The sequence below is a fragment of the Arachis ipaensis genome, chromosome B02, assembly GCF_000816755.2.
Source record: "Arachis ipaensis cultivar K30076 chromosome B02, Araip1.1, whole genome shotgun sequence".
Classification (NCBI taxonomy): Eukaryota; Viridiplantae; Streptophyta; class Magnoliopsida; order Fabales; family Fabaceae; genus Arachis; species Arachis ipaensis.
In genome coordinates, this window is record NC_029786.2 from 99,544,002 (window position 1) to 99,558,069 (window position 14,068).

The 14,068-nt window shown below is 34.9% G+C and overlaps 2 protein-coding genes across 2 annotated transcripts; both read left to right on the top strand.

Moving 5' to 3' along the window:
* On the top strand, positions 1,496 to 5,250 carry LOC107625942 (transketolase, chloroplastic; the record flags this gene model as incomplete). The annotated part of the gene is given in 7 exon segments (XM_016328688.1): positions 1,496 to 1,801; positions 2,509 to 2,599; positions 2,691 to 2,796; positions 2,892 to 3,174; positions 3,429 to 3,577; positions 3,671 to 3,824; positions 4,013 to 5,250. Coding segments are annotated over 7 exon segments (2,049 nt in total), but the record flags the coding sequence as incomplete, so codon positions are not given.
* On the top strand, positions 6,428 to 10,877 carry LOC107625945 (3-phosphoshikimate 1-carboxyvinyltransferase 2). Its single transcript, XM_016328690.2, has 8 exons — positions 6,428 to 7,025; positions 7,654 to 7,898; positions 8,194 to 8,347; positions 8,932 to 9,146; positions 9,220 to 9,337; positions 9,462 to 9,672; positions 10,109 to 10,170; positions 10,442 to 10,877. Exons 1-8 carry the CDS (start codon positions 6,669 to 6,671, stop codon positions 10,658 to 10,660), a joined length of 1,581 nt encoding a protein of 526 aa, XP_016184176.1. The 5' UTR covers positions 6,428 to 6,668; the 3' UTR covers positions 10,661 to 10,877.

The following is a 14,068-nucleotide window of genomic DNA, read 5'->3' on the forward strand; positions in this document are numbered from 1 at the left end:
TATGAAAACATTGAATTTTTTGAATGACATATACACTTGTATTTCAACGACCAACCAACAAAGTTTTATGATGTCAACAAATAACAAATCTTAAATTCAAAGTAAATACTTACATTCCTGATATTGACCAACCTTCTTTACCAACAACAATGGCAGTTGCCACGTGCAAGCTTCCTTAAACATCGTTGTAACCTTGTAAAAATAGAGAAATGAATAGAAGAATAGGAATAGGAATAGGTTTTTTTTTTTTTGGTGACAGGAATAGGAATAGGTTAATACGCATGTATTGGTGACGATAATAATGATGCATCTGAAGGGTATTTTTGGTATTAAGACAAAATAATTGAGCAGCATCTAAGCCTAGTTTCCGTGGTCAAATTTAACTATTCCACCATATAAATCACACACATATATCCACTCATAATAACAATATAAGTGATATTACTTATAGAAAATATATTTATATGGCATTTTTTAAAAATATTTGTTCAAATAGTATATTATCAACAATCATTTTTTATATGGCTTTTCTCCCCCAAACCCCAACATGCACCAAACACAAACGTCCAAATTGACACCAACTCCATGATATGATTAGAAGAATTAAATTTAAAAATTGATGATTTTAATATATTGCCATTACATTCAATGTATTTCAAAATTAAAAATATTAACATTTCTTACTTGTGGTATTATTAATAAGACCTGTTTGAAAGGTTACTTGAAATTAAATTGTTTTTGAGTTCGAACGTGAGTTAGCAAGAATTTTAAGTAAAATTTTATTAAATTAAGACTTAAATATATTTAAAAAGTATAATAAAATAGATAAATTATTTTTTAAATAGTCATTTTTTTTTTATTAATGGATAATAAATAAAATTGGATTTTTAATAAACTTTTATTCTTAATGAATCTGGCTTCATTTTGAGTTAAGATATGAACAAGATCCATATCAATTAATACATTTCAATAAAATATAAGCATAATCACTCGTTAGTATAGATGATCATTTTGGCATTTTTAATTATAATAAAATATGGATGCGACAAAACTAATTATAATAGGTTGAAACTAATTCGATACCAACAAAAAGTTAGAAACATGAAAGAAAAGAAAAAGATATATATGATGGTGGAGGTAGAGGGAGAAGAGAAAAGAGAATGAAAAATTTGGTGGTTTAATGATAAAGAACATACATGAACAAATTAAAGGGTTACCGAGTTAGCTCCTAATTAATGTTTGATTAATTTTGTTAAATAATTATTTTTGCGTATCAATATAATTTTAGTATGTTATACCGTTTAGTCAATATTTAAATTTTTAGTAGTGAAATATGTTTTTTTTTTTTCGTTTTATTGAACTAAAAATTTAAAAATAATAGTTAAAAACCGTTAAATAAAATTTTATTAAATTTTTGGTTAAATTTTTATAATCTAAAAGTTTCATTAAACTTTCATATTAAATAAAATTTTAAGGTAAAAGTTTACATGCAATTGTCTCCGCTTCCTCCTCCTCCGCCGTCGATACCGTCGACCGCACAGCCGCCGACCCCGCCATCGTTGAGAAGTCGGTCAACACGATCCGGTTCCTCGCAATCGATGCCGTTGAGAAAGCGAATTCGGGTCACCCGGGTCTTCCCATGGGTTGCGCCCCGATGGGTCACGTGCTCTATGACGAGGTTATGAGGTACAACCCGAAGAATCCGAAATGGTTCAACCGTGATCGCTTTGTTCTCTCCGCTGGACATGGTTGCATGCTTCAGTATGCGTTGCTTCACCTTGCTGGCTATGATAGCGTCAAGGTTAGTGTCATCGTTGTGTGTTTGTGTTTTGTTGAAAGGTTTGAAATTTTCATGTTGGTTTGTTTGGATCTGTTGCAAAGTTTGTTGCTTTGTGTATTTTATCTTACTTTTTAACTTTTCGTTATTGGAATCTCTATCTGAGTTTTCACCCTTTTGTCTGGTGCTTTTGATCTGAATGATTTTTTCTTTTTTAAATTTATGATCTGTGTTGAATGGATCTGCGTGCAAGGTTTTGGTTTGCATACTTTTCAGTTCTGTTACTATGATTTGAGTATGTTACTGTGGAAGATGAAGTAAGGTGATACAATCATGTAGGGAGTGTCACAATTGAAGGTGGTCTTTTTGGAGTTTTGTGTCATTTTTGTTAGAGGTAGACTGAGAATAATAGTGACAGCTTCATTGAGAGGGAATTTAGTTTGGGATAGAGAAGACTACTACTTTTCAATCCCCTTTGGTGACCCCACCTAGTGAGAAACTTCTTAGTTGATATTTGTTGTTTATGATTGTTTTTTTAGTTTAATTATTTATGTGTGTCTGTTTCTTTCCTGGTGTGTTGTTTAGCTTGGTGTCCGTGGAAATTCATTTAGACTCATTGTTGAACAAGCAATCTTCTTTCTTTTTGTTTTGTTTAATACAAGGCTGGCCTATTGTTTGGCTTAATTCTGGTTGGATATTAACGGTGAGCTTTCATGGGGTTTAATTTTTAGGAGGAGGATTTGAAGCAATTCCGCCAGTGGGAAAGCAGGACCCCGGGACACCCTGAGAATTTCGAGACACCTGGAATTGAAGTTACAACAGGTTAGACATAATTTGAGTTTATATACTAGCTGACTCTAATTTGGCTTTTCAGTATGTTTAATTTACCTATCTATTCTTGTATTTTGTCCAGGTCCTCTTGGTCAGGGTATTGCCAATGCTGTGGGTTTGGCCCTCGCAGAGAAGCACTTGGCTGCGAGATTTAATAAGCCTGACAATGAGATTGTTGATCATTACACGTAAAATACCCTTAATCCTCACCTCTTCCACTTCTAAAAATTATGAGATTGTGTGGCTGTGGCATTTCGTTAATGGCATTTGTTATTTCATGAAGGTATGCTATATTGGGTGATGGTTGTCAGATGGAGGGAATTGCAAATGAAGCATGCTCACTTGCTGGCCACTGGGGATTAGGGAAGCTAATAGCATTCTATGATGACAATCACATTTCTATTGATGGTAACACTGAAATTGCATTCACCGAGAGTGTTGATAGACGATTTGAGGGACTTGGATGGCATGTTATTTGGGTAAAGAATGGAAACAATGGTTATGATGAAATTCGTGCTGCCATCAAGGAGGCAAAGGCTGTGAAAGACAGACCCACACTAATCAAGGTTGGTTTAATATGGCTAACATTGGACCTAGATTTCTAGTATATAATTATAATAACAAGCAAAATCTGCCTTACAGTCAACTGATATTGAGGTTTCTCTCTTTACAAAAAAATATTGATTTGATTATTTTAAATAATTTCCTAACATGCTGAAGTTGGTAAATGTGAAATTAATGTCTGTGTACTTTGTATGTGTGCAAGTGGTTTTTAACAGTTTTATTGATTAGTCTTTGTCCGGTTTTACCTATTCCACAGGTCACGACCACAATTGGTTATGGTTCTCCTAACAAGGCTAACTCCTACAGTGTGCACGGAAGTGCATTGGGTGCCAAAGAAGTTGAGGCTACAAGGCAGAACCTTGGATGGGCACATGAGCCTTTCCATGTGCCCGAGGATGTCAAAAAGTATGGATAATAGGGTTTAAATATTTCTCTCTTTCCTTTTTAACAGTTGATTTTATATGGTACTGAACAAGAATCGTTTGCCTGTGTTACCAGGCACTGGAGTCGTCACATCCCTGAGGGTGCTGCACTTGAAGCCGAGTGGAATAAAAAGTTTGCCGAATATGAGAAGAAATACAAGGAGGAAGCTGCAGAACTGAAGTGTATTATCAATGGAGAATTTCCTGCTGGATGGGAGAAAGCACTTCCAGTGAGTTAATTCTAAACTACTTCTGATGTCTATGAGTATCTTGGTTTTAAATATGATATTTTGTTATTAAATTTTAATGGACACTTGTGTTTATGATCTTAAAACTATTATTCAAATATCGAAGTAATGGAATTTGGCTGTTGATGTCCATAACATTGATGCTTGTCACCCTTCCAATTTGATTTCAGACATACACCCCCGAGACCCCAGGTGATGCCACCAGAAATCTCTCTCAGCACAACCTTAATGCCCTTGCAAAGGTTCTTCCCGGTCTGCTTGGTGGTAGTGCGGATCTTGCATCCTCCAACATGACCTTGATGAAAATGTTTGGGAACTTCCAAAAGGACACTCCTGCTGAGCGTAATATTAGATTTGGCGTCAGAGAACATGGCATGGGAGCAATCAGCAACGGCATTGCTCTACACAGCCCTGGCCTGATTCCTTACTGTGCAACTTTCTTTGTTTTCACCGACTACATGAGAGCTGCCATAAGGCTTTCTGCCCTGTCTCAGGCTGGTGTTATTTATGTGATGACCCATGATTCAATAGGACTCGGAGAGGATGGGCCGACCCACCAACCTATTGAGCACCTGGCAAGCTTCCGGGCAATGCCTAATGTTTTGATGCTTCGTCCTGCTGATGGTAATGAAACTGCCGGATCATACAAAGTTGCCGTGCTTAACAGGAAGAGACCCTCTATCCTCGCCCTTTCTAGGCAAAAGTTGCCCAATCTTCCTGGAACTTCTATTGAAGGAGTCGGGAAGGGTGGATACACCATCTCAGACAACTCAACAGGCAATAAGCCTGATGTCATTTTGATTGGAACTGGTTCCGAATTGGAGATTGCCGCCAAGGCTGCTGATGATCTCAGAAAGGAAGGTAAGGCTGTTAGAGTCGTTTCGTTCGTTTCATGGGAACTTTTCAACGAGCAATCGGAAGCATACAAGGAGAGTGTTCTCCCTGCTGCTGTTTCAGCTAGAGTTAGCATTGAGGCAGGATCAACATTTGGGTGGGAGAGAATCATTGGAAGCAAAGGAAAAGCAATAGGCATTGATCGATTCGGAGCTAGTGCCCCAGCAGGAAAAATATACAAAGAGTTTGGCATTACAAAGGAAGCTGTTATTGCTGCAGCAAAATCACTTATCTAAGATGTATTAGTTTCTTAATTTTTGTTTTTGCCTTGGTTTGAGTTGATGTTTACATTGAGAGGGGAATTTGCATGAGGCATGTTTAAAGGGCATTCCTTCACTTGAATAAGGAATATATTAGGTTACAGATGCTTGTGATTCTCATTTGAGTTTCTTAGATCAAAGCAGGAGATGGAAGTATGAACTTGTAATAACACTTTGAACAGTTGAGTTATGCATTTGCCACACGGTCAAAATCAATGATTCTCATTGAATAACATTCATGGTGGTTCATCTGATTTGGTATTTCAACGCATAATATCTACACCACTCTATACTAAGTAAAGGAGCATAACTTACATAAATACCATCCTGTAGTTGTGCTGCTATAGGGAAAAAAGAAAACAAATCCATAATTTGATAGAAGAACATTTCAGAATCTAGCATATATTGGCACTCTTTTATAACATGAGAATTAAGTCTTTTTCTTGTGTTGCTTTTCCTTTTAAGAGAAAAACAGAAAAAAAAAATAATCCGTAATTTAGATGATCGAATTATAATTTAGTTTTGGGGAAATTGCTTTGATTATAATTTTAAATTAATTAACCATTTTAATATAACTCCTTGGAAATATTTTCGCTTTCATCCTGAGAAAAGAGACCTTTTTAGACAATAATTTTTTTGTATAATTTTAAAGAATATTCCAAAGCTTAAACAGTAAATATTCCACTGGTTTGGTGAGATAGAGATAGTGTTTGGCTGCCTTGCTTTCTGTTTCTCTCTAGTCCATTCCACCAACCTTTCCCTTCTCACCAACCCCTTCTTCGAATAGATTCGTGTGCACCTTTCTAATATATAAATGGTAAAATACTTTAGACTTTAGAGCTTAGAGCATATTTAATATTGAATTGAAAACATTCGTATATAGTCATAAAGTTTTTTTTATTCTTTTTTGTAATTTTTAAATATTTTATATATTAAAAATTTAAAATGAATGATGATAATTATTTTTAAAACAAACATTAAGATTACAGTTGAAGGAGAGATAGAAATTGAAAAATTGAAACTAAATTAAGTTTCTATATTATGTTTAGTTTAATGTGTGTAGACCTAAATTATATAGTATTAGATTTGGTTTAAGATAAATATGTATATGAAATATGAATATTTACTAAAGATAGAGGGCCAGTATTTTTATTAAAATTTGGTGAACACTTAACCAGTAAAAGAGAAATGAGTAATTCTACATCATTAGATAAAATCTCACACTATTAAAAACACTAATAATAATTAATTGATGACTATAAATCACAAAACTTGTTGGTCTCCTAACACTCCTAGTATTAAAATTCGTTAATGTTATAATGCTATCTAATATGTTCTCCTCAATTTACCACCCTAAGTCCCTAACTACTAATTGTAATAGGTAATAACCAAGGACCTACATAAACCCATTTTTGTTGGTAGGTGCACTTCTCGAATCACTCTCAATTTCCTTTTTTCGTGTGAGAAATGTGCATCTTGGTTGGCATGTCTGAAATAATTTAAGTCACTTGTATAATTTAGAGTCAATCCACCAACCACTCATTTCACCAAACCCCCAAAAGCAAAACACAAAATAACTTGTTTCACCCACACTCAGAAAACACATTTACAAAAGAGATTGAGGATTATTGCTGAGCATCTAATAAAGTTTGAATCTTAACAAAATTTTGAGATGGCCCAAGTGACCAGAATCCACAATGGTCCTCAAAACACACAGATTCTTCTTCGCCATACTCACAATTCCCACATACCCAAATCAGCAAACTCAGTTTCATTGAAGTCACAACTTTGGGGCACCTCAAAATCTGTGAGCTTGAATCACAAAAATGGTGTCTTTTTGGGAAATTTTGAGGTGGGTAGGTGCAATAATAATGTGGTTAGGGTTTCTGCATCTGTTGCCGCTACAGAGAAGCCTTCGACGGCGCCGGAGATCGTTCTGGAACCTATCAAAGAAATCTCCGGAACCATCACATTGCCTGGCTCGAAGTCTCTGTCCAATCGAATTTTGCTTCTTGCTGCTCTCTCTGAGGTGAAGATTTCATTTAATTTCATTTTTGAGGGGAAAAAAAGAGAGCTTTTTGGTTCTGTAATTGGAAGCTGGAGCTTATGTTGTTGATTTTGAATTTTATGGTTTTAAGGAAATTGAAGCGCTTGATTCAGCATAAATGGACATGAAATTAATATGCCCAATGATAAGAAATGTGGAATGTGGACTGAAATGTGATTAGTTGTGATTAGGAGCTAGAGTTGATTTGTTGATGATATTGAATATTGTCATTATTCTTGTGAAAATGAAGTACCTTTTCTATGAAGACATGAAGAAGATTGATATTTTAATGAAGTAGCTAATGATTAGAATGCTGATTGTAATTTGACTATGTGATCCAATTGTTATTTGCTAGATACTTTAGAGGAAACAGGATTATATACTTATTCATGTTTTGGACTTTTTTGAAATTTGGCATGTAAGAATATCTACATGGTCGATGGTTATCCAAGTTTGATTAAAGTATTCTTAGAAATAAAATAAAAAAAACATATGAAGTTAGCGGGTGTTTCAAGATCAGTTTCATTTATCAGTTTCATTTTATTGCTCTTACAACTTTTGATTCGTTAATGGTTGTCTTGTTGACATTATTTCTGCTATTTTTATTCAGGGAACAACTGTTGTGGACAACTTGTTGAATAGCGAGGATGTTCATTACATGCTCGGTGCATTAAGGACCCTTGGACTACGAGTGGAAGATGACAAAAATGCCAAACAAGCAATCGTGGAAGGCTGTGGGGGGTTGTTTCCCACTGGTCGAGAGTCTAAAGAGGAAGTTACTTTATTCCTTGGAAATGCTGGTACTGCAATGCGTCCTTTGACAGCAGCTGTGACTGCTGCAGGTGGAAACACAAGGTCTGTCATATTATAAGTCCTCACAATCTTTGAATTACTTATAGTATAAGTAACAATAGAGCATGCACTCTTTCTTTATACTATTATAATCTAGACAATTCTTTTTAGATTAGTCAAACCCCTTCTTTCAAAACTTAAAGGTGCCTTTTTAGTTACATTTAATATTTATACGAGCATGCGAAGGTTGAGCAAACAAATTTTGAGGAGCACCCCTGATGATCAACCTTAACCTCTACTTTCTTCTGTCATGATCACTGGTCTGAGTTGCTAATGAACCAATTTGTGTTTTTTTCAGCTATGTACTTGATGGGGTGCCCCGAATGAGAGAGAGGCCTATTGGAGATTTGGTGGCTGGTCTCAAGCAGCTTGGTGCAGATGTTGATTGTTCCCTTGGCACAAACTGTCCACCTGTTCGTGTAGTTGGGAAGGGAGGACTTCCTGGGGGAAAGGTAAGGTTTTGCCTTAGGATTTTATTAGATTATGTGCCAGTTGTGTAATGCATGTGTCTATCCTTACTCATTATACCTTCTGGCATCGGCGTTAAAATTCTCTGTTATTGTTGAAACAGTTTACAGTAGAGTTGCTACTATTATTTCATGATAATTTTAACTGAGAATTAGTGAGGGAGTGGCCTGTGACGTCAATTTGTATTTATATTGTTAAAATTTCTTCTGGCTAAACAAACTTCACAGTTGGTTGAGGCAGACAAACTCTAATTGAATGATCTTTCTTCTATCTTAGAATGACAATTACAAGCCACTGATTGATTCTTGAATTAAATAGTGAGAGGAATGTTGGATGAGGATTTTTCTTATCAAACTTTATCCATCACTTTTATAATTTTTCGGTCAAATTGAGAACTGAGTCATGGACTGTCCTTCGAAATGGGATTGCTTAATTTTCTAAAGTTACTTACAAACTCTCGATAACTTTACATAGATATGGTATTTTAATTATAACTTCTCTGAAGAAAAATATTGTAACCGGTGTTTATTTGATCCTTTTCAAATGCTTTTATTTATCTTATTTGCAGGTGAAGTTGTCTGGATCAATTAGCAGTCAATACTTGACTGCATTGCTCATGGCAGCTCCTTTGGCCCTTGGTGATGTTGAAATTGAGATTATCGATAAACTGATTTCTGTTCCCTACGTTGATATGACTTTGAAACTGATGGAGCGCTTTGGAGTCCATGTGGAGCACAGCGGTAACTGGGATAGGTTCTTGGTCCACGGAGGTCAAAAGTACAAGTAAGTTTCTATTATTGAGTTGTAAAGATTTCAGAATAAATTATTGTGACTATAATTGGAAGTTTCCTACCAGGTCTCCTGGGAATGCTTTTGTTGAAGGCGATGCTTCTAGTGCCAGCTACTTCCTTGCAGGTGCAGCTGTTACCGGTGGGACTATCACAGTTGTAGGCTGCGGCACAAGTAGTTTACAGGTATGTGAATCCAATGAACTCTATGACATGAATCCTGATCAGATTATCTTTTTCAGTGGAGCCATTTTGCGTTTCGCTTAAAAATGCCCTGAGCTTCTCTTAACTTGATCCATCTTTATTAAAGGGAGATGTAAAATTTGCTGAAGTTCTCGAAAAGATGGGAGCTAAAGTTACATGGACAGAGAACAGTGTCACCGTTACTGGCCCACCACGAGATCCTTCAGGCCGAAAAGTCTTGCAAGGCGTTGATGTCAATATGAACAAGATGCCAGATGTTGCCATGACTCTTGCTGTTGTTGCGCTATTTGCTAATGGCCCCACTGCCATAAGAGATGGTATGGTTTATTCCTTTGTCTGTGCTCTAGTAGTTTGTTTAAAAAGTTCTTTTGTTGTGGTTAATTACATCGGAATTCGATTAGCCACTATGTCCTTAAAACCATGGTCTTCTAAGTTTTACTTGTTTTTCTGAGAACTTTATCCGTGGTTCTTAATTATTGTATCCCCTTTGTAACTCACATAGTTCTTGTTGTGATGTCTTCGGTATAATTAGAAATAATATTTGTGTGGAGATACCCTTCCTTGTTTATTTGTTTAATTTAAAATCTTTTTAACAAATTGCAAGTATGTAGTTTTATCCGAAAAGGGGTAGCGCGAGTCATTGTCTCATTGGCTATATAATCCATTTGAGCTATATCTTCTGCTATATCATTCAAGCAAACTTGTTTGCATCTCAGGCACTGATTTATTCTTTATGTTTCTTCTACTTTTCAGTGGCTAGTTGGAGAGTTAAGGAGACAGAGAGAATGATAGCAATTTGCACAGAACTTAGGAAGGTGAGTAGTGTCTTGCTGCTTCTTTTTAACAAAATGAATGCCCCCCAAATGAGTTAACAATTCATTGAGAAACTAAATGATTTTGAAACCAAACCAAGCTATAAAAGTAGAAGTTCAAACATTGAAATTCCTAGTAAAAGAAGGATTTGATCTATATGCACTGTTAATGTCAATAAAGTTTACACACATTTGATTGACAATATAAAATTCAAGCAAATATAACACTCAATTGGGAAGTTCTTATCTCATTGTCCTGTCGTTGGTATTTCAGCTAGGAGCAACAGTTGAAGAAGGTCCTGATTACTGTGTGATAACGCCACCCGAGAAATTGAACATCACGGCGATCGACACGTACGATGACCACAGAATGGCCATGGCATTTTCTCTTGCTGCGTGTGGCGATGTTCCGGTAACCATCAATGATCCTGGTTGCACCCGGAAAACATTCCCTGATTACTTTGAAGTTCTTGCAAAGTACACCAAGCAATAAACATTCTTGTACATTTTTAGTAGGGAAGGGAGAGAGAGAAATATATATAATATAAAATGCTCACTAAGCAGTGAGATTATTATGGCTTGCTTTTGATTTCTGAGTTATTTCCTTGTAACGACTTGTGAACAATTTGTAATATTGAAATGAGTCATTGGTTTTGTTGTATCAAATAATGTAATTTGATTCTCTATAGTGACTTAAGGTTATCTTTTTTTTTTTCTTTAGTTAAGGTTATCTTTTTTTTTTTCTTTAGTTTTCACAATATCTCCTAATTTACCAGGTCAAAGACTAATCAGTCGAGAATCGGAACTCCATTAAGGATTTGTCGCTGGCTAATAGATTGTTGTATACATAGCAATGGCTTAAGGTTATTTGAAATTTTTTTTTTTTTAGTTTTTCACGGTATTTTCTAGCTTGGCAAGTCAAAGATAAATCCGTCAGGAATTGGAGCTCCATTTAAGGGTTTGTCGCTGGCTAATGGATTGTTGTATATAGAAGACGGGATTTGAATTTCTGTCACTTATTTAAGCAAACTAGTGAGTTAACTACTAGATCAATCTAACTTAGTTGACTTATCTTTTTTTTTTTTGTTGGGGTTGACTTAAGGTTATCTTTATCAATGTCCATTTTCCTTGTCTGGTCTTTCTCAATCTGTTTTTTTCCTTAGTTGGGCTTTTTTGAGAATTACCTTTTCAATATGATTTTAAGGGATTTTGGGATGAACTTTTCCTTTGGTCAAGGGTAAAGGCCGGGAAACCCAACCCCAATCCAAACAATGTTAATCCCAATGAAAATCCAGTTTTTGTTGTGTTATACTTTTTTTTCTTTCCTGGGCCTATGGCCTCCTTTCCATACCAAAATAGAGGCTTAGAATTGACTTAGGACCCTTTGGGAAGTTTTAAAAGTAATTTTTTTGAGTTTTTGACTTATAAAAAGTAGTAGTATTAAGGACAATTTACATAAATAAATTATTTGTCTCTCAAATTTACACAATTGCATTATTTTAAATATGAAGACGCAAATACATTGTTTCATATATCTATAGAAACACATAATCCGCTATAACCAGCGGCGGATTACATGTGAATGGGGAAGCACATAAACCGCTAGAGGCTGTCGCGGTTTTTGTTTGTTGATGCTTGGTTATAAACCGCTACTGCCAATCGCGGTTTATGTGTATTGGGACACGTGCGTAAACTGCTGGAGGCAGCAGCGGTTTACGTTGAGTATATATTTTTTGCAATCATATGATTTATATGGATAAAAAATGAAGTAATTTTTAAAGAAAAAATGTATACTTTAGTGAATTTTTTACTAAAAATAAATTATTTAATAGTATATACCATTAATTATTTATTTTGTAATTATTTTTTTAGATAAATATTTGTTTTACTATTTGTTTTCATACTCAACGTAAACTAACGGTTTACGCACATATCCCAATACACATAAACCGTTACTGCCAGTAGCAGTTTATGGCCAATCATCACGGGTAGCAGGTACCCGATTACCCGTCCGAACTCGAACCGAACCAATTAAATTGGTTCTGAAACCAACGGGTAATCGAGTCTAACCCGAACCAAACCGATGGATTTTGTTAGTGATTGGTTCGGGTATCGGTTTTGGGGGTGCGGAACCCGAACCAACCCGCGAACCCGATCATATATTAATTACATAAAAAAAACTAAAAAAATATATATGACTTTTTCATTAGACAATGATTATTCATTATAGATTTTAATGAGTTTAGTTTTTAATGTATTTGGTGTTTAACATGTTTGGATTATTTTTATTGATGTTACATGTTTATTGTACTTGTTGAATTTTTAAGATAAAAATTTGGTTTTTTTTTTTATGAATTTCAAAGTCATCGGGTACCCAATTATCCGAACCGAACAAATCCGTTCTTAATCGGTTTGGTTTGGTTCGGGTACATGTACAAAAAAATGCAAATCCGAACCAAACCGAATCAATTACATTTTGATCGATTCGGTTTTAATTTTACAATAAACCCGAACCAAACCAACCCGTGCTCACCCCTACCATTCACATGTAATCCGCTGCTGGCTATAGCGGATTATGTGTTTTGGGAAACCGCTACTGGCAGTAGCGGTTTCTATAAATATATGAAACAATGTATTTGCGTCTTCATATTTAAAACAATGTAATTACGTAAATTTGAGGGGCAAACAATTTATTTATGTAAATTACCGTAGTATTAATGTTTAATGTAATTTTTAAAACCAAATTGCAGCTTTCGAACTTTGGTTTTAACATTTTGGATTTCTCCAAAATAACACATGCTAATAGGTTGACAGGTGGAGATGCGCAGGTATGAAGCACCATATAGTGGCAACCAAACTGGTTGGACCGTTTCTGTCGGTTCCTACCAAATTTGACTAGTTTATATTGATTTTTATTTTACACGGTCTAAAAAGTAAATCGAACCGATTTATAGTCTAATTCATCAATTTTTCGATCGAACCAACTAATTTGGTTCCGTTTTTACCACTATGATTGAAACAAAGAAACAAGATAACCCATTAACCCTAAAATGAAAAGTGAACAGAAGAGATAAGATAGTACAACAGAATCCAATCTCATGTAATTTTTGGTTTTAGCTGTTTACCCAAACTAGACTTTAGCTCTTCCAAAAACCCAAACATGTATGGCATCAAGTACAAGCAAGGCGTAGTGGTTTAGGGAGTTGTCTCAGGACCTTAGATATTAGTTTAGAATCAGAGATTATTGTTTAGTGGGTCGGTTGGTTTCGGTGTGGGTCGGGCTCCTGGCCCGTGCCCCGTCAAAAAAAAAACGAATATTACTTTGTAATGATGAATCTATGTATTAAATGCCCAAAAAATTATGTATTAGGTCTTCAATTCTAATCAATTAAATTATGTTAACGGTCAAAAGAAAAAAAGTTTTAAAATTACCATTTTCTACCATTTAAATATATTTTCATATGAAGGGATAAATTTGTTTATCTTCTTAAATAGTAACAACAAGAGGCTAATTTGTGCTTAGAAATTTTCATCAAGGACTAAAATAGAGTTTAGTCCAAAAAAAAAGTTGTTGCCTTTAAACTTATTCTTAGGAAGATTATTTTTTCTATTTTCTCTTAAAATTTTATTCAAATAAGTTACACAAACATAAATTTTTAATAACAAAAGTCACTTTTCTTATTGAAAAGGAAATAAAAAGAATAAATAAATCCAACCTTCAAGTGTGGAATTGAAATTCCTCACAATAAAACTTGGACTCACTTCTGATTCAGTGTAGGCTTCGGCCTCTACAAAACAAAAACAAAAAATTGGTTTGGTCTCTAATATAAAGCAAGGTCTATGGAGGAAAAAAAAAACTTCATTTTTCTCCAATCTGATTATGTTTATCATTAATTATTTC

Bases quoted from the DNA above. Each gene is read 5' to 3' on its own strand.
- LOC107625945 (XM_016328690.2), top strand. From the start codon at position 6,669: ATGGCCCAAGTGACCAGAATCCACAATGGTCCTCAAAACACACAGATT. The intron at 7,026-7,653 runs GTGAAGATTTCA...ATTTTTATTCAG, and splicing joins TTCTTGCTGCTCTCTCTGAG to GGAACAACTGTTGTGGACAA. The intron at 9,673-10,108 runs GTATGGTTTATT...TCTACTTTTCAG, and splicing joins CCCCACTGCCATAAGAGATG to TGGCTAGTTGGAGAGTTAAG.